The sequence below is a fragment of the Epinephelus fuscoguttatus genome, linkage group LG3 (genome assembly GCF_011397635.1).
Source record: "Epinephelus fuscoguttatus linkage group LG3, E.fuscoguttatus.final_Chr_v1".
NCBI classification, from domain to species: domain Eukaryota; kingdom Metazoa; phylum Chordata; class Actinopteri; order Perciformes; family Serranidae; genus Epinephelus; species Epinephelus fuscoguttatus.
Genome location: NC_064754.1, coordinates 2,671,146 through 2,698,813, shown reverse-complemented (window position 1 = coordinate 2,698,813; position 27,668 = coordinate 2,671,146). Strand labels below are relative to the sequence as shown.

General features: G+C 40.2%; 3 protein-coding genes across 9 annotated transcripts in view; 1 reads left to right on the top strand and 2 right to left on the bottom strand.

Moving 5' to 3' along the window:
• The window catches only part of kif16ba (kinesin family member 16Ba), a 41,804-nt gene extending 31,622 nt beyond the window's left edge, over positions 1 to 10,182 (top strand). For 2 of the 7 annotated variants that reach the window (XM_049572477.1, XM_049572476.1), the window contains 5 exons: positions 842 to 889; positions 4,723 to 4,845; positions 7,299 to 7,388; positions 7,513 to 7,596; positions 7,677 to 10,182. In XM_049572477.1, coding sequence (XP_049428434.1) covers positions 842 to 889; positions 4,723 to 4,845; positions 7,299 to 7,388; positions 7,513 to 7,596; positions 7,677 to 7,838 — 507 coding nt within the window. In that variant the 3' untranslated portion in view covers positions 7,839 to 10,182. The other 5 variants (XM_049572472.1, XM_049572471.1, XM_049572474.1 and 2 more) reach the window with 3 other exon arrangements.
• Positions 10,183 to 12,444: 2,262 nt separating this feature from the next.
• LOC125886367 (dynein regulatory complex subunit 4-like) lies at positions 12,445 to 19,649 on the bottom strand. Its single transcript, XM_049572544.1, has 11 exons — positions 19,525 to 19,649; positions 19,263 to 19,352; positions 16,685 to 16,882; positions 15,946 to 16,152; positions 15,789 to 15,843; positions 15,485 to 15,690; positions 14,880 to 15,047; positions 14,511 to 14,597; positions 14,229 to 14,438; positions 13,038 to 13,103; positions 12,445 to 12,944 (listed from the first exon to the last, which is right to left on the bottom strand). The coding sequence occupies exons 1-11, from the start codon at positions 19,525 to 19,527 to the stop codon at positions 12,753 to 12,755; spliced, it is 1,482 nt and encodes a 493-aa protein (XP_049428501.1). The 5' UTR covers positions 19,528 to 19,649; the 3' UTR covers positions 12,445 to 12,752.
• A 1,916-nt stretch (positions 19,650 to 21,565) lies between these two features.
• LOC125886381 (uncharacterized) lies at positions 21,566 to 25,595 on the bottom strand. Its single transcript, XM_049572565.1, has 2 exons — positions 25,532 to 25,595; positions 21,566 to 24,068 (listed from the first exon to the last, which is right to left on the bottom strand). The coding sequence occupies exons 1-2, from the start codon at positions 25,584 to 25,586 to the stop codon at positions 23,299 to 23,301; spliced, it is 825 nt and encodes a 274-aa protein (XP_049428522.1). The 5' UTR covers positions 25,587 to 25,595; the 3' UTR covers positions 21,566 to 23,298.
• Between the last annotated feature and the right edge of the window lie 2,073 nt (positions 25,596 to 27,668).

The window sequence follows — 27,668 nt, the reverse complement described above, 5'->3', positions numbered from 1 at the left end:
TTTACCCGTTACGCAGTTTTTTTGCGTATTACCCTTCGGTGCAGGACTCTGGTATCAAGTGTGATATAACTGCCCTATTCTTTTTGGAAGGCTGTATGGTCAGATTTAAAGGGTTCATTTAAAAGATGATCACAATAACATATTACACCTGTCAGTTGGGAAAAACTGTTCAACACAAAATAAGAAAGCAAATACTGGGAGAACGGCTGATCCTACTTTTGATTTCGACAGTCGAAATTTTTCAATCAGTTTCTCATTTTAGAATCAAATTGTGACACCCCTAGTTTATAGATATGAATACATGCATATAATGTACATATCCACCCATTCTGTATTATTTCAAAAATATATATTTGGCTCTTAAAGTAAAGAGTGAATAAAGAAATGCAGCAGGTCCAGTGACAGAGTGCAAGTCGAAGCATCTTTCTCTGTAGAACTGATATTTAGCTCTTTAACCCTGCAGGAGGAGGAGGAAACTAGTGACTGTAGCTCTGTTAGATTAACAGATGAGGTAAGACCAGGATCCACCTGCTCTGAATGAAACTTTCCCTGCTCTGTAATCTGCATGTCTCTCCCAAATACGGCCCTGGATGGACTCATTCACTCTCCTAACAATCAGTTTGGTTTGCAAACGTCTTTTAATTGGGTTCTTCTCCACATGGGTTTTAATTTATCCTAGTTTTATTTAATTTGTCCCCTTTTTCCTGTCATCGTGAAGTATAATTTACAACTTTGCATTACTGATTTAAAAAGGCTGCTTGTGATTTTGCAGATTAAAACCAAATAGAATATTTAATATTTAATAATACTGAGAGTTGATGTGAATTTTTGTTGTTTTCAGGATGATGAAAAGCTGCAAAACATTAATCCAAGGAGGCATAAATATGAGGTAAGACAAGGATCCTATTCTGGTTTTGGTATTATTACATTTAATCACTAATCATTTCAAATCTGCAATCCTGCTACACATTTACAATGGCCGTGGTTCTGTGTTACTGCATTACGTAAAAACGTGTGCCTGTTTTTGTTCATATGCATGGGAGAAATCTAAAACTGGACAACTCATACAACTTTACACATTCAATACAATTTAAAAAGAAACGGTGAATGGGTTTCCATTTTAAATCTTCAGGTTTGCCAAACAGGCACAGACAGATGCATTTCCTTTCATTATTCCAATCATTAGTATCGGCCGCTTCAGTTTTTTTTTTTGTTTTTTTTTGGCTTTTATTTTACGAGACGACGATTGAAAAGGCAAATTTGAGTCTTGTCATTCTTAAAAATTTGGCAATTCTGTTGTTTTTGGAAGATCATGCCATGAAAAAGGAAGCCCATTCTCCTACTTTGGAATGGTAGCAAACTGATGCATGGAAAAGAAGACGACAAAACCTTTAAAAGATCAAACATGTAATATTTTAGCTGGTAGTCCTTCATTTCAAACAACGTGGAATCAAACATGGGTAAACAGCACTTGCAGATGGCTTTTTTCCCATTCAAATAAGGTGCTTGATGGGTGGAGTTTGAGCTAGAAACTGTGACGACCATCCATCCAGTCACAACGGTTATAATCATGAGACTTATTTGCAGATGTCATTTGCCCATGTTTGATATGAATTTAAGTCTTCAAAAAGAAGTTGAGAGTATTTTTTTTTTGTACACTTGTCATCCTAATTTGCATGCCAAACCTCTTCACACTGTTAATTTTCAATCACTTACAACTCAACTGCACCTGGTGATGGAGGAGCTGTAATTCTCATTGGGGTGGATTATGGACTTCAGTATAATTCAAAGAGCCCTCACGTCCCTCTTGACGCTGTAGTCATGGACTCCTCCCTTGTGCACACAGAAAGACGGCGGGTTGTGGTCTAGCTTCCTGTCTGCCCGGGAACTTGAGGCAAACTCCCCTCCTAACATCCAGGAAAACATGTTGGAAGAACCAGAGAACGGCCTCTCAAAGCTTTGCAGAGAAGAAAAACTAGAATCCACAGCTGAAGTCTTGAATGAAGAAGGGGAAGGGTCTTACAAATGGTTGCAAGGAGTGAATATCCCTGTAGGAGGACTGGACCGAGATGCTTGTGAAGTTGATCGTCTTGACATTGGACAACACAAGTTTTGTGTCACCTCGTCAAACACGGAGAGATTTGATGAAAACGAGAATATTACCGAAAAATTAAGAAAAGATTCTGTGTGCTGTGTTCCTGGTGAGCATGATAAACCAATTGAAGACAGAAAAAAGGTAAAAGGATGCTCTTATCCTTACTCAGAGGACAAAGTCCAGCACCAAACATGTGACTCAGGCATAGTAGAAGATGCAGGACTTCCCAATGCTCAGTCGTCAGTGGTGCAGAACTCTGTCAATGTTGACATCAATTCCAAGCAGGAGTCGAAGGAATCCATTCATGGGCTAATAAAGCAAGAGACAGACACAGTAGCTGGGAAAGTGGCGGCCAGCAGCAGCTATGTTTTTGGGTATTTTGCTGGAAAGCTGTCTGAAGTGTACAAAGATGCTGGTAGAAGGCTACAAGGCACACGTGACCTCATTCGAAATGTCCGAGTGGATGAAATGAAGGTGGTAGTCTCTCAGTATGTGACCATGATGTCCAAAGAGCTGCCACTGATTCACCGAGCGCAGCGTAAACCAGAGCCACAACCTTGCATCCTTGCAGACAACAAAGTCAGTCTGGTTGATCAACCAAGGGATTGCGCCCTTATTCGTCCCCAGAAATTCAGCGTGTCTACAATCCCGGGCGTCTCAGGATGGCCCGAAGGCACTGTGTCGTCTCTCAAAAACACATGTCCTGAAGTGTTTTATCAGAGGCTGGTCCAGCTGCCACCAGCGTTGTCTCAGCTGCAGCCACTTACATCCCAGCAGATGCTAGGAAAGTTGGAATCTCTGGTTCCTCAGATGAAAGTCAACAAACTTTTGAGTATCTTCTGGCTCAAAACTGCCAACTGTAAGCAACCAATCCCAAAACCTGGCTGCTTGCTTTTGACAGCAAAGGACATTATAGTGGTGGCAAGTGAAAAGAAATCAGAGGACATCTTAGCTGTTTGTCACCATTTTAATCTCCTGGAAATCAAGGAGGTCCAGATAAGCTTGGCAGGGCAGCACATTCGCCTGATTGGCTGGACCGAAGACACCATCTTGGTTGTCTTTACCCACAGCAAAGAGCTTACTCAGGAGTTTTGCAAGGCTTTACTGAAGGTTCTCTCTCCTGAGAAGTTCTCTGAAGGGACTGAAGATCACCCGTTACTAACTGATGATCTCATGGTCCTCTCTCTGGATTGGACGTCGCGTGTTCCTGACATCGTCCTCGACAATGGCATTCACGTCACCACTAGATTCAAGCGCGTCCTTGCAGACCTGCTCTACATCGTCCACGGGAACATGGATGGACCTGGCAAACCTTCTCTGGCACACATTTGTCCTCTGCTCTACACCAGCGTCAGGGTCAAGAACCCTACCCAAGTGCATCAGGATGTCATTTTTCAATTTCTCCTGACGGACACTCACATGGCTCTTCTCCGGGAGGACGGCGTCTTTCACCCGGTGCCACGGGGCTCCACTCTGGTTCCTGCCAAGCCCCAGTTTCAGGGACTCGATGTCCGAAAGCGTTCAGACATCAGATGCTTGCTTGTGAGGCAGAGTGATAACTGCGTAGTGGTTGATATCACGTTCGCAACTCACAAACCACACACTCGAAGGAGGAAGATGGAGTCCAGACGAGGCTCAGCTGACATGCCCTCTGTCTCTCATTCCAGTAGCCAGTGTGATTCCTGGAAGTTGTCTTTTGGTTGCACTTCAGAAGCTGTGATCTTGATTAATCATCTTTGTGCCTGAGTTACTCACCTAAAAATGGTGTTACCTGAATTCATTCACAAATGCAGTGTCCCTACCAACCTTACCCAAGGAGGAATTTTAAAAAGAAAGAAATGATCAGCCACCTTATTTGCTTTAGGATGTCCAAAAAGGTGATTCATCATTGAGCCAAAGTAAAATGGACACATCCTAAAGTATTTTTAGAATTTCTTTTAAACATTTTATAAACTTTTCAGCCTGTAATTCAAATGTTATTCTGTCATTCAGCCTTTTTGCCACAAAGTTCTAAGATTGTCTTTTGAGATTAAGATGCACAGACCATGCTGGTTTGTATTAGCTGTAATCTCTTGTAATTTCTGTAGTTTATTTGTAGTTATAATAAATGAATCAGTTGTATTTGTGAAAGTTAAATGTTTTTTGGCTGTGTCTATTTCCTGTTTTTAGTCGTGTTGACGATTCTTGATTATTCTTGTTTAACTTTTGATCTTATTTGTTTCAAAGGGAAAAATGCTGATGTCACTTAATTGCACCATTTGGTCTAAAATTTTGCAGCTTGCACTTTAAGAAAAATGATTGTGATGTGATGACTTGAAGAAAATGGGAGGATTTGTCGTGCTGTGATTACAGATGAACTGTGATTAGTATGTATCTGATTAATGTGCCTGTAAAAATTGCAATGAGAACGTGTTAATTGTGTAAACAAGTTAATAAAGATTGAACTTTCCATGATTATTATTGTCTGATTATATTTAGTAATCCCAGTAAATCATTTTTGAAATCAAGTTCAAGAAATTGATTCACGACAATTGTTGTAATTTTTTCTCAGTCAACCCTTTACTCTCCACCTCTTCCTTCTTCTCTCTTCCTGTCTTTTTTCCTTCCCCCGATGACTTCCTCTGCAGCACCTGGTTACTCGCTCTCTTGTGGCGAGCACCGACGGCCTTCAGGATCCCGTCAAAATTTGCATTCCTCGTTACGTTCTCCGCGGGCAGGGGAAGGACGAGCACTTTGAGTTCGAGGTGAAGGTGAGTTCACTCAGCTGGTGTTTATCTTCATCATCACTCGCTCGTCTTTCACTATGCATCTCTCTCTGGCCATGTTATTCGACTTTAATTGTTATCTTATGTTTTGTCTTTTTTATTTTAGAATGTAATCCATTTTCACTTTTATTTTGTTGAACATTTCAAAGGTTTCATGCTTGTTGAAGTAAAAGTAGTACGGGTTGTCGGTCCGTTCCATTGTTGTCAACGCGATATCTCAAGAACGGCTTGAGGGAATTTTTTTCAAATTTTGCATGAATGTCCACTTGGACTCAACAATGAACTGATAAGTTTTTGGTGGTTATTGGACAAAGGTCAAGGTTACTGTGACCTTGCATCCATCTCATTCTTATGAACGTGATATCCAAGAACAGCTTGAGGGAATTTCTTCAAATTTGGCGGTAAAAGGTCAAAGTCATTGTGACCTTGTTGGTTTCATTTTGGTGAATGTGATATCTAAAGAACACCGTGAGGGAATTTCTTGAAATTTGGCACAAATATTCACTTGGATTCAACAATTAAGTGATTGGATTTCGGTGGTCAAAGGTCAAGGTTATTGGTCCACTGGTGTTCATTATGTCTTTAGTTTCTGATAATGACTTTAGTTGTTCTTTTATCTCGGACGTGTTAGGATGTTACATACCTTGGCATGTTTCGGCGGAACCTTCCACCTTCCTCAGAAGTGTCACTTGGTGGTTGTGACACGTCTTTATCAGCTGATCTGTCAATCAGCTGATAGTAGGGAGGCGTCACGCCACCTACTGTCCGTCTGACGCCTCTCCAGGATTCAAGGTTAAGGAGTCAGGGTTATTGTGACCTTGCATCTGCCTCATTTTCATGAACGCGATATCTCAAGAACACCATGACTGAACTTCTTTAACTTTGACACAAAAGTCCTCTTAGACTGAAGAATTAACTTCAAGTCAAAGGTCAAGGTCACTATGACCTCACAAAAATATGTTTTTGGCCATAACTCAAGAATTCATATGTTAAAGGGAAATTTCGGTTTATTTCAACCTGTCTCCTATCGTCCTAAATTTGTTTCAAGTGACTAGTGACATAAAAATAATAGTTAGCATGTTAGCCGTTAGCCTAGATACAGCCGGGGCGCATAGTAGTGTCAGACCTGTTAAAACGTAAGTGAACGGGCAACCTTCAAGTGCAAAGTTAGTCCACTAAACAAGCTTTTTTTCCACAAAGACCGCCTCATATCGTTAGGATAAATGTCAGAGAACATACAGAAAACGACATGTAAACGTGTTGTCTTACCTTACCGGTGTGCTGCCATGTTTGTTTACCATCTAGCTCTGCTTTCCAAAGCGCGGCCGAAATATATCTGGCGAGCTCTAGATAAAGCCCAGCTGGATACTACTCCAGGTGGAGGTGTCTCGTCCTCGGTCACATCCAGACCTTGAAAATAAGGCTGCAACCGGTCCCATTCCTTGCAACAGAGGCATTCCTCTTCTGTGGGCACTGGGGCACAGCATTCACAGGTACACCACCAATCTCCAGAGCTACGCAGCCTTGCAGCAGCCATTCCTCCTCTCTTGTCCTCTACCTGTCGCACCTCTCTCCTCCTCCGTTCTTCAATTTCACGAAGCTCTTCGTCAGTGTATTCTGGCTCAAATAAATAAGGGCAGCCATCAAACTCTGCAAAATCAAATTCCTCCTCCACAAAGTCGAAGTCTGGCAAAAAGTCAGCCATTATTCTATAAATCTTTAATAAAATAAATGAATGAACTTTTCAGGCTACTGTCCGGTTCTGCCTTCCAGCTGTTGCTGCTTGTTCTCGCCAGATTTCAGGCACGGTATGAGATCGTTCTCTGACATTTATCCTAACGATATGAGGCGGCCTTTGTGGTAAAAAAGGTTGTTTAGCGGACTAACTTTGCACTTGAAGGTTGCCCATTCACTTACGTTTTAACAGGTCTGACGCTACGGCTGTATCTAGGCTAACGGCTAACATGCTAACTTTTATTTTTATGTTTGTGAAACAAATTTAGGACGATAGGAGACAGGTTGAAATAAACCTGAAATTTCCCTTTAATAATGACAAAACACAAATGTCAAACAGGGTAAAATAAAGAAGTGATGACATTTTATATCCAAAAGGTCAAAGGTCCTTCATGTTGTGAATAAAACACTTTTCTGTCTACTACTCAGCGTCATATCTCAGGAGCAGAAGGGGAGACATTTGGTCAGATACTGAATTGGTGACTCTAATCTTGAAACTGTGCTGATTGTATTGATTTCACTGACATGGATGGAGACTGTCAGAGAAACTTGACTGGTGCTGGGAGGCGGTAATTCTTGTTGATCTTTTTGTTGTACATTAGAATTACACAGTATCAGACCTGAGTTTGTACCCTGAGAGCTTGAGTGTAAATGTTTGTCAGACTTTTGATCTCTACATCGAACGTGTCACTCTCGCTGATCAGATCACTGTGATGGATGAGACGTGGACTGTGTTCAGACGTTACAGTCGCTTCCGGGAAATGCACAAGAGCCTCAAATTCAAGTATCCAGAGGTGAGACAGTTTGATATGCTTTTACAAGTGTTCAGTCGGTTGAGACACTTTGCCAGAGACAAGCCTCAGCTGTGAGCTTTGTATGATGTCACTGAAGTGTGTGATGTCCTGGTCTCTGCTTCAGCTGGCAGCTCTCGAGTTCCCTCCCAAGAAACTGTTTGGAAACAGAGACGAGCGAATGGTCGCCGAACGCCGGAATCACTTGGAGGTAAGACAATTAATACGGTTTCAGGAATATAAATGTTAGAAGCTGAGATGTCGCGGCCACTCTGTGTTGTTGTTTTACAGCGTTATCTGAGGAACTTGTTCCGGGTGATGCTGTCGTCCTCCAGCTCTCCTCTCAGAGCAGACGCAGACGGCGGTTTTCATCTCACCAAACACGCCATCTGTGAGTTCTCGCCATTCTTCAAAAAGGGCGTCTTCGAGTACAGCAGCCACGGCACCGGCTAACCTGACAGCAGAATTTTTTGCCAAAACCAAAAGATAAAAAACTGCTCGGTGCCTTTTCTCCAGCGTCTCTGCTCAGGAGAATCTCCTCAGAAGGTCAAAGAAGGAAAAACATGCAGGTCAGTTTCCTCTCCACCCTCCCGTCATCCTGCGAGACAAAGACCTGACTGTTCAGCTCTTAGTTTATGTGCAAACTTTATCATGAATGTCAAAGTAGGACATTCAGTGCTCTGTTTAAAGAGTTTATTTAACTACATTATGGCAATAAAGGTCTATATTGAATATATTTACATGCAGCTTTGGTATTTATGGTAACTCCCTCATGGTAACTGTGCAGCTCTAAAAGCAGAACAAAAACATTGACACTGCCAGGGTTGCAGCTGGCAACCAGTTTATCCTGAAGGTTTAATCTGCTGCTGAAACAATAAGGTCATTCATTAAATAGTCCAGCAAAAAAAAAGTGATCTATCACAGTAAGTGTCAAACGTTTACTTGTTTAGCTTTGCTATTTTTCTCACTTTAATATCACTGTAAACTGAAAATCTTTGGACTGTTGGATAAAACAATATGTTTGAAGAATCCTGGAAATTATGTTGGGCATTTTCACTCATGTCTGAAATTTTTACAGACTTAACAATAAATTTATTAAGAGAAAAAAAAAGGGATTTATAATAGCAATGATCATTAATTGTAGTTTAATCACACAGTGGACTTTGAACTTTGGTTTCTTCTTCAGTGAGCAGAGCGAGTGAGATTCGGCTCTATGGAGCAGTTTGTGTCAAGGTTTCCACGAAAGAGGAAACATGCTTGAATTCGTCCGTTGTGCGGTTTGAATGGGGCACAGAGTGACTGTTAGTACAGCCGAGACGTTACGTCCAAAAAAATAATTTGTCAGACTGTTGTGCTGCTCACTGTGACTCCAGCACTGTTTGTAGTTAAAGAGCACGAAAACCTCCGTAACTCTGAGGAAGAGAAACTGAATCACACAAGCTGATCTCACTCACCAGACTGAGTATGTTTACACGCACACTAATCTGCCACTATAATTCTGAATATGAAAAACCAGCACTGAATAACGGCTGCAAAGACGCACTAAGACGTTTACTGACACTAAATTGTAGATTTTTAACAAACTGTTGAACTGTTAAAAGTTTCAACTGAGTACACACTGCTGCTAAAGATGGCTGACAAGTCCAAAAGCTCCCTGTGCCCATCTGTAAACGTTTATATAAAGTGTCAAATGAAATTTTCCTTGAAGTAATGCATGTAGTACAAGAACCGAGTTTTTTATGGGTCCAAAAGGGAGTTTAACTTCTCTTAATTCCCAAATGTGGCGTTATCCCAAGGATCGTTACAGTGCCACTGAAATCCAAAATTTGCCATTTGTCTTATTTGTCCAGACTTACTCTCATCTTTACTTTTGTTGTGACCTGAAAGGACATTTTGGGATTTCGGAGAGTGCGTTTATGAGGCTTCATCTACGAAGTGACAGAGTTTGAAAAGATGGAAAGCTAAAACCAGTTTGTTCCCCATTGGCGCTCCTCTGTGCTCTGAGCATTTATTTTAAATGGGTTTTTTTGCGTTTTAAACAACAGCATGGACGTTAAATTTAAACGAGATGGAAGTTTGGAGACACGTTTAACATTTTAAAGGACAACTAGAACCGAAAAGCCACAAACAGGGTTGGAAATAAATGTTTTGTCCTCCTGCCACTGTAGCTGCTGGACTCCAACATGTACCAGCCACTCAGTAGATTTTTTTTTATTTATTTTTTTGGCTGTTGAGTGAAGCAGATGTAACAGCCACATGCATGCTTTAACAGCGTTTGGCTGGTGTTTGGTGCTGATTTCCAACCCTGGCAACAAACCTGTGAAATAAATGATTAGTGCAGAGAGATGCAGCCTCAGAAGGTGGTGGTGTTTAGTTGTACTCACGACCATCCTTCTCTCCAAACCAGCACAAATTCAAACATTTAACTCAGCAGTTCCAAGGACGTCTTTCCACTCAGTACTCAGAGACACATAATTCATTCAGAGGGAATATATTTAGTCCCACCGGCAGCTCAACAATATTTATTTCAGAGCTGATTTTATTTTTATTTTCCAATAAACTGGATCAGCGATTGCATCCTGAAGTCTTCCGGCGCCTCACTGTTGTGTTAGCAGCTGTGTGAACAGGAAACAGGTTTGGATTTAACACTCGTAATTTTCCTGACTGCTTTTTTCATAAGCCATACTGTGTGTATATAGAGTGTAAATGTTCATGTGTATAGTTTTTCTATATGATACACTTGTATGCAATGTAAACTATTGACATTGAATGTCAGTAAAGTGAATGTACAACAACACTCTGACAGTGTGGTGTTTTTTTCCAGTTGAACAATTAAAGTTAAAGGACTGGGTCAAAATTTTGAGAAATATATTTATTCTCTTTCTTGCGGAGAGTTAGATGAGATGATCGACACCACCCTCGTGTCTGTGTGGTGAATACGAAGCCTCACCCAGGAAACGTTTAGCTTAGCTTAGCTTAGCTTAGCATAAAGACTGGAAACAGAGGGAAACAGCTAGCCTAGCTCTGTGTGAAGGAAACAAAACCTGCCGACTAGAATGATCTATCTTGTTTCTTTCACCAGGTTTAAAAATGACACACTGTGCTCCACTAGTTGCCTCATGCTGACAACAAGACCTCGGGAAGTCCCTGCTTTCAGCCGACAAATAAATGTGTTTCCCAAAATGTTCAACTGTTGAACAAAATGAACTTTGTGAGGCAGAGGTGCAGAAATCAGAAGACATTTCTGTGGTGTGAAAACTCTCACAGTGTCATGTCAGACAGTCACTTACATTAAAGGGACATTACTCCACTGGAGTTAAAATAAAAAGTAATCAAACATGACTAAAGGCTTTGCATAATGAGTTTGCATTTTTCGTACATGTTTTTATGCCTTTGCAGTGGTAGGCGGGGCCAGAGGCATTCTGTTTTCAAGCCGTCCGTCCGTCCCATCCTTGTGAACGCTGTACCTCAAGAATGCCTTGAGAAGTTCTTCAAAATAAATTTGGCCATAATTCAATAATTCATGTTAGTTATGACAACATTTCACATAAATGTCTAAGGGGTCGCACACATGCTGCGTCTTTAATCACCTGGAGAATGCACGGTCAGGTGCTGGGCACTACTCTTGTGCCCTACTGCTTTGAAGGTCGCGGCAGCAGGTTGCATCTGAGGTTGCTAAGTGATCATAACCAGCACTGTATCATAACCTATTCACCTGAAATCCTGAGTGCAGAGCTGATCTTCTTCCACGCATTGTTTTTAAGTGTGTATTAGGCCGGAAATATCGTCTGTGAGACAGATGTAAAGCTCTGACAGCTCTGCACTAACATGATGAACTCAGACTGATATTTAATGATGAAGGGACAGATAACAGTCGGCTGTGATTGGCTGGTCCTCATTGCATAACGTGCAGTGTGGACTGCTGCATTCCAAAAGAGCTCAGGGTGCAGCCATCAAACCCTAAAAAAACGAAGGCGCTTGGGAATGCGTGTGCGTCACTGTGGTGTTTGAGTGCGTTTACTGCTCGTCTACATTGCAGACAATGAATCTGAGGGTGCAAACAACGCAGCATGTGTACGGCTCCTGATAGGATAAAACAAACAAACGAACCAGGTGATTTAGGATGTTTTTACATATAGTTCTCTTTAAACGAACCAAACTCGGTCCTCTTAAAGTGCACCAAAAAGTGGACCAACAGAGAAGGGACTCAGTTCTTTTGAAAGAGGACTCAGTTCTCTCTCTGTTCACACTATAGCCTATGTATAATACATATTGACACAGTTTTGTTTTTACTTTGACGCTGTACTGCAGTGTGGCTATGAAGCCCCTCGCTTTCAGATAAACTTAGAACTGGAGGAAAACCTTAGAGTTAATGTATTCTATATTCCACATCTGGAGACGTGCCATATCTTCTGTGGACCAAACTACTCCTCGTCCTGCGTCCTTGCAAGTGTTCCAGGCTGACGTGATTCTGTCTGTTTTTTTAAAAGTGTCCCAGGTCAACAGCATGTGATCTAGAGGGCTGAATACATCAGCAAAGAGCAAAGCAGCGAAGGAGCGCTTTGTGTTCACAGTGCACAGGTTAAGTGAACCACACCGCGGACTTGGTGCGAACCGAACTCAGACCACTTCAAGAGGTGGTCTAAGTTCAGTTTGCTTCAGAGAGGTCTGAGTTCTCTGGAGTGTTCACATACGTGCAAAAATGCTGAGTCACCGCTCTGAGTCCGCTTAGAGGGCTGAAAGGGACTTAATGTGAAAACACCCTTAAAATGGTTTGAACACTGAATAAAGCACTTTCACGTTACAAATCAGTGTTTCTCTGATGCTGCTCGTTGCAGATGGACTTTGAACTAAAAATTAAAGAACTAAAATGTGAACGACCTTGTCTTGGTTTGTCCATTCTGGGCTACTGTAGAAACATGGCGGTGCAACATGGATCACTGTAGACGAGGACCTGTGTAGATATAAACATCTCATTCTAAGGTAACAAATTTTTTTTTTCATTCTTAGTTCCAGTGGAAAACACTTTATTTATTAAGTTCAGTTTCTGCCAACACATCCGCCTGGTCCTACACACTGGACCTTTAGGAAGTTACAAATGTCGTGAGTCAAAACTGATCTGACCAAAATATATTTATTGTTGTTTCACAACATGACATTTGTGATTCAGTGTTTACCTGGTAAACACACCGTCAGCACCAACAGGAAAACATGAATTATCAGCAGCAGGATGGTTTAATAACAAAGACAAAGTTAAAGTAAATATTATATTTGTTTAAATAGAAAATCTGCAGCAGTGAACTGCATAATAATTTTGCTATGTAACGTGTCTTTAGGGAATGATCCAATGAGAGAAAGGCAGAGAGGTCAAGTACTCTGGGTGTGGAGGTATCCAGGTGGAGCAGGTGAGTGAACACCTAACACCTGGAGGGGTTCAGTGTTGGAGGGGGGTCCTGTGCCCCGCAGGATCTGCTGTGAGGGCCTGAAGGGGAGGTCGTACTGAGGGACACTGAACGCCTTCAGCTTCTCCTTACAGGTCTGCAGCAGGTGGTCGTACTCCTGCAGGTCACATGTTTACATCATCATTAGCAGAGGGTGACATTAAACTCTGCAGCAGTGATCATTCTCGGTCAACCATTTTAAGTTACTGACCTTACAGTCTCCAGCCAAGTCGCTCTGCAAGGCGCTGATGGCGACCTGTTTAGACTCCAATACTTCCTACAAGCAAGAAAAACACATACTATGATTCTATGACATAAAAAGGGCAATGGAGAGATATGTGTGTGTGTGAGGATGTGACCACAAAATGATTGGCTCTATAACCTTTATTCAAACTCTTCCGCTGTGCGGGAATGCTGGCATCTTCAGCCGACATTACTGTCTCTGAGTTTTAAAGGGATAGTTCAGACTTTATGAAGTGGGGTTGTATGGGGTACTAAGCCTTAGCCAGTATCACCTACAGTAGATGTCAGTCGGCACACCCCCAGTTTGGAGAAGCAGGCTGGAGTCAGACATTCACTGCTTTACCTTTCCGTCAGACAGCGCTCTCCAACAGGGAATGGCTTCAGTTTTGCCTCTTTGCTTTCGTCAAAGCCACCAGACTCCACTGACAAAAACAGTTAATTTTAGCTCACTGATCACAGGAGCTGCTGGTCTGCTGCTGCTTCAATCAGTTAGTTAGTTAGTGTTACTGTGCGACTTTGAATCTGAACTAAATCTTTTAAACATTAAAGTCACACAATGACACGAACCAACCGACAGGTCGAGGCAGCAGCAGACCAGCAGCTCCTGTGTTCAGTGATGTTAAATCACTGTTTTTCTCAGTGGAGCCTGGCTTTGAAGAGAGCGATGTAAAGGCTTCATTTTCCAGTTGGAAATCACTGTCTGACATTAATGTAAAGCTGTGGAAATATTGTAAACGTAGCATACACATAAACTGACATTGATTTTATTAGGTGAGTCTTTTTGTAGCTGGCTAAAATCTTGTTTTGTTGCTGCCCCCTCTACAGCAGTACATTGCTCAGCTCCCACAGACTCCAGCCTGCTCCAAACTGGGGGCATGTTGACTGACATCTGCTGTGTGTAATACACTGTCTATGGATAAGTACCTCACACAACCTCTCTTCAGAAAGTCTGTACTGTCCCTTTAATAAGACAGTAAATTTACAAAAATATTGAATTTAAAATTTGTAGTTTTTTGGAAGTTGTTGCATCTCCGTCTGTAATTTTCAACCCGCACCTGCTCTCTGTTCTGTCAGACAAATGAGCTGCAGTAATTTCTGAATGCACATTTTAACTTGTGCAAAAATAAACTTGAAATGAAACGTGGATATAAAAGTGTACCTCGAGTTTGTTTGCGGCGCTGCTGCCTGCAGTTTGGTCGACGTTAGAGGACGCGAGCGCGGTGCAGAGCTGAGCCTCCGTTTTCTCGACTGTTCCCGTCAGCGCTGCCAACTTCTTCTCTAGCAACATCTCCTTCAGGCTGCTCTTCTGCTGCGTGTCCAGGATGGCCTCCCTCTGCTTCTTCAGCAGGTCATCACGCTCCTGCTGAACCTGAAGAAGGCATGCATATGAAGACCTGCCGGGCTGAATGAAGGTAAAGGTTGTGGGGATGTGATCGTTTACCTTCTCAAACGCCTGCAGCAGCATCTCGTGCTCCATCGACAGGTCTCTCAGCTCCTTATCGATGACCTTCAGTCGAGCTCTACTCCTCTGTCAGACACATTATCAGCAGTTTGGAGGAAAATTAGTATGTTTTTTTTTTATGGCGTTCATAGTTTCAGTCAGTTACAACATTTTATCTGCTTCATTTTAAAGTTGTTGAATAAATCATCCAATGAAGTGCAACACTGAGACAACTACAGCAGTGTGGCAGGTAAAAGTACACACTGGTATTAATGCTGCAAATTTAGATTAAAATAGCCATCTGTTGGCACAGTGATAATGATGTTTAGTGTGTCCTGATGCTCTCTGAGCTCTGTGCAGTGAACGCACCGTCTCCTTGTCCTTGGCCTGGTTGTATTCTTCCAGCTGCTGATGGAGCTCGGGCAGCTTCTCTTCGGCTTCCTGCAGCGACTCTCGCAGATGTTTGTTCTTCTGCTCGGCTGCTGAAAGCTCTTTCTGGACTTTTGCGTGCACCTTCGTCAACTTTGCAAGTTCCATCTACCAAAGAACAAAACGACCACGTGGCACAGAAAAGGAGAGACACGTAAGAGCTTAGTTTACGAGCTGTGGTCAGGACAACCCAGAAATAAATGTGATGGAATAATACAGGTGTTTTTTATGAGTGACGCAAAATTCAGAAACATCTTTCTGAACAAAATACAAAATATTTGTGACTTTTTTTATCGTAGCTCCAGAGACTTTTTCTGCTTGAGCAAAAGTGATTATTTGAAGGTGGAGAAAAATGTGTTTAAAACTCTGATTGGCTGAAGAGACGCAGTGGTAAGAAAATGTATTCATGCATAAATCAGCTATTCCTCAGAAGCAAATCATTAATCAAAATGAGATATGATTTGTTGTACTAAACTATTTATCCTCTCTGGTTTTGCTCATCTGTTCAGTTTGTGTCTTCTTTCTCTCCGTGGGGAGTTTCGTACCTTCAGAGACTTCTGATCCTCCACTAGTTTGTTTTCATGGAAGGAGAAGTACTCCTCAGCCTTTTTGAAAGCGTTGGTTTGGTCCTCTTTCAGAGTCTCAGCCTGACGTTGCAGTCTTTCCCTGAGGTTATCAGCCTCAGCCTCCAGCCTGTTTTTCTCCGTTGACTTCATTGACTGCATTGTCTTGTCGTATTTCGCCTCAATTTCTATTTTAATAGCAACAGAAGGGGAAATGTTTATTACAGTTTATGACTGTATGTGTGTTAATTCAACTCAGAAATGGAAAGTGGGTTTATTAATTCACCCATGACTCTTCTTGCGTAGTCATTCCTCAGCTCTATTAACTCCACCTGGTGTTTCTGTTGAGAAGTAAAAGGCCACAGGTTTGTGATACACCTGATAAAAATAAGAGACAAATGAATGACAAGAAAAACAAAGTGTAACAGTGGAGCCAGACTCACCAGGTCGAGCTCCGTGATGAGGTTTTCGTTGTGGAGCTTCTTCTCTCTTAAGTCCGCCTGCAGGCCGTGCACCTCCCTCCGGAGCTTGAGCTCTGACTGTGTGTGCTGGTTCTGGATCAGCGAGGTTGAGATGACGCGGCCCGTCTTCAGCTCGGAGATGGTGTTTTGGTGTTCGAAGAGGACGTGCTTCAGCTTCTGCTTGTACTCCTGGACACCAAACCATCGAACAAGGTGTTACGATGTGAAATTCATTCAATGATCAAATGTGTTTTTACTGTGAAAATGACTCTGACGTTCAGTCTACTCAGTTTGATCAGTGAAATCATGTCATGATAATGTGATCATGTCCTGTTATGTTTTACACACAAGACTACTAGAAAAGCAAATATGGTTTCTTCCTTTGCAACATCGCAGATATATTTTTAAACCCACACTGCCTTTGATTTATCATCAGAATCCAACAGTGCACAAAGTCTCAGATATGTGAAGAATAATTTAAAGAATATGTCTGTTATTAATTATTATTAATTTATTATTATTAATAAATATTATTAATTTGTATGTTTACTTTTTTAAAAAAATTTAACAGCTTTTAAATTTTCTTCTGGTTACTTTTTTTTCTCTTATCCTCTATAACTTGTCAGCATATAGTCAAAAATACAGTGTAAAAACTGAGAATGTATGAAATATTCCAGTAAAATACAAAGTAAGTGTCTGTACGTGTGCGCGTGCAGCTCACAGTGATCTCCACTCGGTGGCGCTCCTCTGCCTCCTCCCTCTCCCTGTGTCTGTTCCTGATCTTGGCCTTCGTCTCTTCCAGGCTCCTCTTGGAGATTTCCCAGAAGGCCTGGATCTTGTCCCTCTCCAGCTGGAAGTAGCTCCTCTCCTCCCGCTCTCTGTCCAGCTCCTCTCGGAGGCGGACGATGTGCTCCTCCAGCTGCAAGGTCGCACACGTTTGTGTCAGTTTTGTGTGAGCTCAAACACAGGTGGTGAGTTTACCTGCACACAGCAGGCGACGGCAGCACCGTGCAGCACATACAGTAGAGCCAGGGCTGCAGGTTGTGTGGTGAATATGCGATAACGTTGTTTAATACCACCATAACGATATTTCTTCCGATTAATAAACAGAGAGTGCACTCAGTTTTCAGCTGCTCTCACTATACTTCTAAAATACAACAAATTCCTTGTTGAATTTAAAAAATTAGGGAAATTATTTCCACCATTGTTTTATTAAACAATTTTAAATGAACACAAAGTTCACCGATAATGATCAGAGCAGTTTTCTACTGATACCCTCCTTCAACTAACTCAAAAAATCTTTGGGTTCAATATCAATATGATGTGTTTATTGTGACAGCTGACATCATGAGGATTAAAAAATATTTTGTGCAGCCATAGTAAGAGCTCGCTAATCAGTACTCCTGAACTACCTGTCAGTATTCATTCGGTTTTTGTTTTTTTTTTCATTTAGAGGTAAAGTCACAGAGTCGGATCACAAGATGTCTCAAAGGTCAATAATCAGTATTGTTCAGGCTTTAAAGATCCCATTAGAGGCGGGGGATATGGCCCTAAAATAATATCAGGATATTTCAGGGTATTTTTGCGATAACAATATTCTTGACGATATGACAAGTTAGTAAAAAAATATTTTATTATTAATTTAAGAACATAGAACTGCAACAGAATCAGTGATGTAGTTTCACAGTCTGCTTCAAATATTCAGTAGAAACTAAAATGATGTTTCATGTCTTCAGTTTGTGAACAACAACAGTAACTCAGAGTCAGATTCAGATTCTGTTCCAATATTAATAGTTCAACTAAATAAAGTCTACTACTAATTACACATTTAAACAAATGTCCCCTGGGATCTATATATATAAATCAACAGCTGATTTCCCTCTTTTAGTAAAATCCTAAATGATTGTTTTTTTTCCACCTGGACCTTTATGCTCTGCCATTTCTCCTCTGATCATCAGGCTGTAACCTGTGACAGGCTGTTATGATACCACAGCTGTCACACAGTCACATATAAGGAGTTTGTTATCGAGACACACAGACTCCTGTGTGTGTGAGAGAGGAGAGGGAGAGACGCTGTGCTGCTGCCAGAGGAGCCGCTGAATGAGTTCCCTCTGAGCGCTAAGAGAAGGAAAACATTCAGGACGCCACACTTTATTCCACACTACTGAAGCTGCTCCTCTTTTTACTGGAACCACTGCAGAGTCGGTGATATTATCGTGAACGTGATGATATGGCACACCCCTACATCCCATATTGTAAAAAGTCAGATTCTATCCACACAGATAGCACACAGTCCCTATTCAGAAACTGCCTTTAAACAAGCCGTCAGGATTTCTGCGAAGTTGTGATGTCACAACTACAGGCAACTATATAAGTCGTTTGACTGTATTGCTGTATATTTGAATTACAGCAGCTGTCAGGAAGTAAACGCAGACCCAAGCTGTTGCCTAGCGATGTGATTGCAATTCAGGAGGCTGTAAAGCCCAGCTCAGACCAAAGACTGGTGATGAGACGAAACCGTTTTAGAACGCTGCAGAGAAAAGTGTCAGCGGTGTGAACTGGCCGGTCTGAGCTCGACTCAAACCAGCTGATGGTTGTTGACTAGAGATGATACACTGTCTCATTGCAAATCTTCGATCTGAACTGGACTTAAAACTGAATGTTTCAGACAGAGAATGTAAGAAAAATAATGTTCCCTTTTAACATTAAAGCATGTAATCATGAAGCATGAGCCTGATAATGAGCCCACCTTTAATATCAATATTCCATTCCAAGTAAAAGTCCTGCATTTAAAACATCACTAAAGTAAAAATATATCAGCTAAATATTCTTGAATATCAGATTTAAAGTACTTAGTATGCTGATATATTACTATAAAACATTATATTGTGTTTTCTGATGCCTTATTTTGTAAGCAAGTAACTTAATAAATGATCTATAATCTATATTCAATCAGCTGAGAAAAGAAATATTGAAGTACAAAGTTTAAGTACCTCAAAGCTGAGCAGAGTAATTGAGTAAATGTACTTGTACTGGATAACTCGTCTGGGACTAATGGGTCAAAAACTATATTTTCTTCACGTATTGAATTAAATGAAATTCTCTGTTCTTTAATCACACAGTCAGCCGTCATTTAAAACACAGTGTAGTCGAGTACAGAACAGTAACAACGAAATGTGTCTCAGTCCGGAGTGCTCTGTGTGTGTGAAGATATTTAACCCTCCAACTGCCTGAACACAGTTTGAAAGTTAGGATGCTAAAGCTAGTTAGCTGTGTTAGCATCGCTCGGCAGCTCTGACCTGATCCTTGGACATCTCATCCGTTGACAGACCGTCCACCACGGCAGGCGTCTTCCCCTTCGCAGCCTTTTTGCTTTTAGTCTTGGGAGGCTGGAGAGAAAACACAGCGACATTTAGCCTCACGAGCAAAACACCGCTCTCAGTTAGCTAGCGAGTTAGCTAGCTAGCTTTGCTAACAGCCTCCATACGAAGCAGGTATTGGGCTGAAGCTAAGCTACCACATGCTAACAGCATCACTGCGATATAACAAGAGTTCACTCACCATCGTGAAATATTATCGTGCAGGCTCACAGGTGACGATAGTGACAATAAACACAAGTTAAAGCTGTTGGCTAGCTTAGCCGCAGGGTCGGTCCTCGGCTGCATGTACACAAGAGACGCTGTCATGGCAACGGAGTGTGGCGATGTTTTTTTTTTTCTTCAAATAAATCTTTATTGAAAGAAGTTCTGAATAATTTACAACCCCGCGACCTGTGGTGTTGCAGAGAATTGGAGAACATATATATTATATATATATATAAAATGCATAATAAAAAATAAATAAGTATAGAAATAAATAGATGAATGTAATTTTATAATAAAACAGTACAGACATAAACAGCTTAAATTTATTCTACATTGTTATATAGCTACAGTTATCTATTTCTGTGTTATTCATTTATTCCTGTATTTATTTATTCTGTATTTTTGTATTTATTAATTTGTTTCTGTATTTATTAATATACAAAGATAAAATAATGTTGAAAAAATGTAGAATTACAGAGAATTTGAGAACATATGTATAGAAATAAATGCATGAATAAATGCATAAAATAAATAGAAAAGTATGGAAATAATTAGATAAATGCACAAATAAAACAAATTAAACTTACAATATAATAAAACAGGACAGAAATAAATAGCCTATCTTAAAGTTATTCTACATTGTTATACAACTTGAGTTGTTCATTTTTAGAGTAATTATTCCTTACTGTATTTATTTTTGCATTCATTCATTCATTCATTTCCATATATATATATATATATATATATATATATATATATATATATATATATATATATATATATATATATATTTATTTATTTATTTATTTATTTATTTATTTATTTATCAAAATGTAAAGATAAAAATTTTTTTTTAAAATGTGGTATTGCAGAGCATTGAAGAACAAATATATGAATAAATGTATAACACAAAATTAATAATTATGGAAATGAGTAGATGCATGTACAAATAAAAGAAATGAACGTTATAATATGATAAAACATGACATACCAGAATAGAATAGAATAGTACTAAATTGGAGGAATTCAAACATTATGATCATACAAACTGAAATTTTAATATGTAATTAGTTTAAGACAGTTTGTGTAACAGCAAAATTGAGGTTTTTAAATCAGCGGATTAATTATCATGTAGGTAAAGTCTGGTTTGGGTGGACTGTTTAGATGTCGTGGTTGGTTTAAAGAAACAATTGTGTTCCTGTTTGCTACCATATATTGCCTGATGTATTGTTCAGAGATTTAAACCATTTAAGACGAGCCTCTTCATCTCTGTTCTCCCAGTCAGAGGAGGAGCAGAGGCCTCTGCTGCACTGTCAGCTGGAGCTGCAGGAGAACATGGAGGTGAGGGCAAGCTCTCTTTACATCAACAAGGTAATCTGCACCCGGCACAGGAACCTATTATCATACGCAATCTCGGAGACAGGAAAATATGTCACAGGAACTTCTGCAGTATGTTTATATGTTTTGCAATAATTACATCTCAGATTTTGACAAGTTAACATTTGAAGTGAGACACAAACTGCTGTGAACTCTGATCAATATGACTCCAAACATTCTGTTCATTGATCAGGCAGACATAATGTGCATTACAGTTTAGTAGCTGTTTTTGTATTTAACAAAAGGAACATTACAAAGTTACAATGTTCAGTTACTGTCACTGTACAACACAGGGTTGAACAACGAAATGCAGTGGTGGAAAGTAACTAAGTACATTTGCTCAGGTATTGCACATGAGTACAGGTTTAAGGTACTTGTACTTTACTGGAGTATTTCAGTTTTCTGCTGCTTTATATCTGCTCTCTAATAATACACCTTAGACAGCAATACTGTACCTTAACTTCACCACATTTATCTGATAACTCAGCTGAGTGAGAGAGAATATTTCACTATATCTTTCCAAAAAATATCTTACTCCTGAACAATGTGTACCCCTCACTTCTGAAGGAATGGCTACACCACGGCACATGACTCGAGTCAGCTTCGAGTCACAAATTTGATAACTTTAGACGTGACTTGGACTTAAATACCAATGACCTGTGACTTTTTTTCCACTTTATTAATTAGTTTCCACATTGAAGAAAACATGTATACAAAAATACAGGGTGAAAAACAGTTTTTTCACCCCCTGGGAGCAAACAGTCACATAAAATATATCCTTTATTTAACCAGGTAAAAGCCTCATTGAGATTAAAAATCTCTTTTTTTTTGAGAGTGACCTGGCCAAGAGGGCATAAAATCCAGTGTGAAATAATAATGTGCCCCCATTTAAAAAACAAAAGGAACAACAGTAATAGACAAAGTGTGTGCCTGCGATTTAAGGTTCTGCAGCAGATGTTGAGAACCAACTTCAACCTTCCAGCTGATCAAGCAGATATGTAATAAAAGGTTGCCATACACTATTAAAACTCTCCTGACCTTATCTTCTCTAGCTTCAAAAATTGTACTGTATCTCTGACCCAAAATGTCAGCCTAATGCGCGAGTCTTTTGTTTATACTCGCGCATTAGGCTAAGGCTAGCTAGCCTACAGTCCATTGCAATGGATCGTTTTGTGATCAAGAAAAAAAGAGTGCAGGCAGAAAATGAAGACCAAGACCCAGTCTCCCAGTGGGACAAAGAAGAAGAGGGAGTTTTGAAAAATGAATCTGAGAGGGGAACTCGTGAGCCAGAACCTGAAGGAGCTCAAGAGCAATCCATCGCTGCTACGTGAAACATTTTTGCCATTGCCTTGTGGTCACTTGTATTAGGCTTAACTATTTTGTTGAATATTCTTTGGCCAAATTCAGTTAAAACCACTTTTATATCGAACATGCTTGTGCTGTGTATCACAGCTGCTTTTACTGAAAAAGCAAGAACCTCCTTATAAAGTAAATGAAGTCATGAAAATCAATTATTTTCTTAGCACCCCCACGTATCGGTCAAGCTCCCCCTTAGCCCCGGGAGAAAACAAATCCTGGCGCCGTGCCTGGTGACAGCATCCAATCAAGTTGCAGAATAGAACCGTGAAGATCTAACGTTAATTATTGAGCACTGGTTGGAAAAAATTATACCAAAGATAATTTTATTCACGTATTAAAACAACAGGGCGATCCACAAAAAACAATTACAGGCAAAGATGCATCAACTTCCAACTTTGTTTGACATTTTAAAGTTGCACAGAGAACAGTGAGTTGAAGCTAATATTACCATAGGGAGCTAATGCTTAGCTAACGTTAGCTTAACAGCTAAATGCAAACTTTAAAAAAGCATCAATGATTTTTGTAAATTTAATAATATTGGCATTAAATTTGGTGTAGAGCACATTTTAACTTGTCTGGGACTCGAAACTCAAAGTTCAGGAATTGGGACGTGTCAGTCTTGACTTGGGAGTTGATATATTTGTGACTTGCAAAACAATGACCCGGTCCCACCTCTGGTCAGCACTGACACTGACCACAGTGAGCTAATGGGCGTAGCCACTGTGACTGTGACATCACTAATTGGTTTGTGGACTCTCGCTTTGAGGTCTCTGACATGTTGGCCATCTCCATCTTGGATTTTTTGAGCAGGAAGTGACCATATTTGGACGAGAGGGTATAGGTAACCGTAATGCTAGTTGCTAGCTTGGTTAGCATGGTGCATCATTATTTTTTACATGTAAAGTTTGACATTTTAACGTGGGTGCCTATGAGAATTGACTCGCTCTTGACGCCAGCCTCATGTGGCCATTAGAGGAACTGCAGTTTTTGGCACTTGGCACATCGGCTTTATTTTTCAGCCCCGCAGGTTGCAGCTTGATGCTGACAGCTCACCAACATTTCCTGCCTGTGCTGGATGTTGGGCGAGGGAATACACACACTCCTCACTGATGCGTCCTTTAGCTGTTAGCTTGTTGACGGTGCTGTACAGATGATTACTGGATGGCGTGGAGGTGCTTGGCGTTTCACTGACACTTGTCCAGTAGTATGGACTTTCAAAATAAGACTCCCTCCCTGGGTGCTCGGGTCCAGCTTCAATCTCCTCGTAAATCACGTCAGTTACAGTTTTGTCCACGTCGGCGTTTCTCTCTGTTCTCTTTTTGGAGCAGAGTTTTAGGGTAAAGATGACCAAAAGCACCAACACAGCACCCAGGACGACACCAACAGAGACTTTCCAAAAGTCTGAGGGTTGTTGGTTCTCTGTGTCTGCAGTGAGTATCTTCTGGTCTGGTCCAAGGCCGAAACCCAGTCCATCGTTTCTCTGTGTGACTGGAGCCTCTCCAGCACTGGGGACGACCATGTTGGGATCTGTTGTCACTTCCAGATATACTTGTATTCCATTACACAAGTATGTTGTAGTATCAGAGAAGGTGACGTCTCTTATTACCAGGGAGTTATTGTCCAGGGAACTGTAGCGTTGGTCAGTTACTTTCCTGATGCCATTTTCAACAGTGACGAGATTCACCTTTTCGCCGCTGATGTAGCGGCTCCATGTCACACGTCCCTTCACATGAGGACAGGGCAGCGTAGCCACCTTATGCTGCAGCACAGTAATTTTGGGAATGTCTGTAAAGTAAAGAGGCAGCAATGAGTGAAACAGTTTTTTGGTCGACTTTTCTGTTAATCGTCTTCATGTCCCTCATAGTTCTTTCAGCAGGACCCAAACAGCCAGCACAGCTCAGTCATTTATTTTCTCATAGTGGTTTTATATGGAGGACAAGACAGCCTAAGTATCAATAAATAGATCAATAAATCTATAAACACATTCAGGAATAAATAAATAAATAAATAAATAAATAAATAAGTAAAGCAATAAAAATAAACAAATACAGGTACAAATGAATAAATACAGATGTGTAAAAAATAAATAAATGCATCAATAAATGCATTAATAAAGAAAACATAAATAAAAAAATAAATAGATAAATAAATGTGGAAATTAATAAATGTATTAATACATAAAGGAAAAAATAGATATAAATAAATGCATCAATAAATACATATTAATTAATATGAAAATAAATATATAAATGCACAAACCTTATTATATAGTAAAAAAGGACAGAAATAAATATCTGAAATTTATTTCTACATTGTTATATAACTACAGTTGTATATTTCTGTATTAATTATTCCTGTATGTATTTATGCATTCATTTATTTACTTAATCATTTACTTATTTCTGTTTTTTTCACTACTCAGTGCAGCAGTATATTGCTCTCAATATTGTATAGTCATGAGAAAAGCACATTTGAATGAACTTCTGATATTGTAAGATAGTCACAGCATTCTGCGATGTCAGAGAGAGTCTAAAGAGGAAGTGGATAAATTAATTAAATAAATAAATATTAGAGCCCAGCTGCACCGTTGTGGGTCAATAATGGACTGGACTAAAAAACAAATTCAAATCCAGATGTACAAAGTATTCTCCACTGTCATGAAACACTGCACGTGGAAGTTTAAATCATTGAATTTCTTTCTTTTGGGGCCAAAACTATTTAAAATGTAAATAACACAATTAAATTAAAAATCTCTGTTAAAATAGACATTTGAAGGAGATTTGAAGGAGAAAAACATGAACGCAACAGCTTATTCCAAACTTTGTTTTATCCAATGCATGATTATACTGTGAGAACCATTTATCTAATGTCCTCTTTAAATTCAGAATCCTATACTTCTCACACTATGGTGCACCTCAAAATGAGTGTTTCGTTTCATTGTTTTTTCAGCTCACATAAGACTGTACAGAGCTGGCTGTGGTCGTAGAACAAAATCCCATTTGTCCTCCATAGACTCTGCTTGTTACGATGCCTTTACCTTTTTCCTTTTATGTTTACTTTTATTATTGTTTTGTGATCACTGATTGAAAAAATCAAAAACAAAAGATTTGTGGCCCTTCACCTGATAAATATCATGTAAGTGAATTATTGTTCCAGTGTTGACAGCAAAATTAATTTAGACCAAAGCCAAAACCTGAGGTTTATAAACATGATGTTTATTAAAAAGATGACATAATAGATTTACTTACCAGCAGAGCTGTGACAGAGGCATCCAGCGAGGAGGAAGTAGAGATAAAGCAACATCTCTGCAGCCTGTGGACCTTGTTAAGTGACATATGACTGAAATACAGTCTTGTTTTTATTGAAGAGGAAGTTATGACTAACAGGGATGTTAATGAAACTCGTGTTACTGGCTGTTTTCCATACTGTGGCCAGGAGATCAGTACATGTGAGGAAAAGTTTGGGAAAATTTAACTGATTAAGATCTTGAAGAGGATAATCATCCCTTAAACACAGTCAAATATTATGTTATTAGAATATATTAAGACCTTATTTATCAAATAAACATTCAGCTGCACTCAGTGAGCCTTTTTGTCACCTGCATGTAAAAATAGGTAACACATCCTTCCTGCAGGTTCTTCTCTGCAACCCACACTGAAGAGAAACCTGCTGCTGAAATATGTGTTAATATAATATATACAGTACAGGCCAAAAGTTTGGACACACCTTCTCATTCAATGCGTTTTCTTTATTTTCATGACTATTTACATTGTAGATTCTCACTGAAGGCATCAAAACTATGAATGAACACATGTGGAGTTATGTACTTAACAAAAAAAGGTGAAATAACTGAAAACATGTTTTATATTCTAGTTTCTTCAAAATAGCCACCCTTTGCTCTGATTACTGCTTTGCACACTCTTGGCATTCTCTCCATGAGCTTCAAGAGGTAGTCACCTGAAATGGTTTCCACTTCACAGGTGTGCCTTATCAGGGTTAATTAGTGGAATTTCTTGCTTTATCAATGGGGTTGGGACCATCAGTTGTGTTGTGCAGAAGTCAGGTTAATACACAGCCGACAGCCCTATTGGACAACTGTTAAAATTCATATTATGGCAAGAACCAATCAGCTAACTAAAGAAAAACGAGTGGCCATCATTACTTTAAGAAATGAAGGTCAGTCAGTCCGGAAAATTGCAAAAACTTTAAATGTGTCCCCAAGTGGAGTCGCAAAACCATCAAGCGCTACAACGAAACTGGCACACATGAGGACCGACCCAGGAAAGGAAGACCAAGAGTCACCTCTGCTTCTGAGGATAAGTTCATCCGAGTCACCAGCCTCAGAAATCGCAAGTTAACAGCAGCTCAGATCAGAGACCAGATGAATGCCACACAGAGTTCTAGCAGCAGACCCATCTCTAGAACAACTGTTAAGAGGAGACTGCGCGAATCAGGCCTTCATGGTCAAATAGCTGCTAGGAAACCACTGCTAAGGAGAGGCAACAAGCAGAAGAGATTTGTTTGGGCCAAGAAACACAAGGAATGGACATTAGACCAGTGGAAATCTGTGCTTTGGTCTGATGAGTCCAAATTTGAGATCTTTGGTTCCAACCGCTGTGTCTTTGTGAGACGCAGAAAAGGTGAACGGATGGATTCCACATGCCTGGTTCCCACTGTGAAGCATGGAGGAGGAGGTGTGATGGTGTGGGGGTGTTTTGCTGGTGACACTGTTGGGGATTTATTCAAAATTGAAGGCACACTGAACCAGTATGGCTACCACAGCATCCTGCAGCGACATGCCATCCCATCCGGTTTGCGTTTAGTTGGACGATCATTTATTTTTCAACAGGACAATGACCCCAAACACACCTCCAGGCTGTGTAAGGGCTATTTGACCAAGAAGGAGAGTGATGGAGTGCTGCGGCAGATGACCTGGCCTCCACAGTCACCGGACCTGAACCCAGTTGAGATGGTTTGGGGTGAGCTGGACCGCAGAGTGAAGGCAAAGGGGCCAACAAGTGCTAAACACCTCTGGGAACTCCTTCAAGACTGTTGGAAACCATTTCAGGTGACTACCTCTTGAAGCTCATGGAGAGAATGCCAAGAGTGTGCAAAGCAGTAATCAGAGCAAAGGGTGGCTATTTTGAAGAAACTAGAATATAAAACATGTTTTCAGTTATTTCACCTTTTTTGTTAAGTACATAACTCCACATGTGTTCATTCATAGTTTTGATGCCTTCAGTGAGAATCTACAATGTAAATAGTCATGAAAATAAAGAAAACGCATTGAATGAGAAGGTGTGTCCAAACTTTTGGCCTGTACTGTATATTAAGATAGATTTATCCAATAAAAATCACTGTCTGCATTGCCATGTTCGTTTTTGA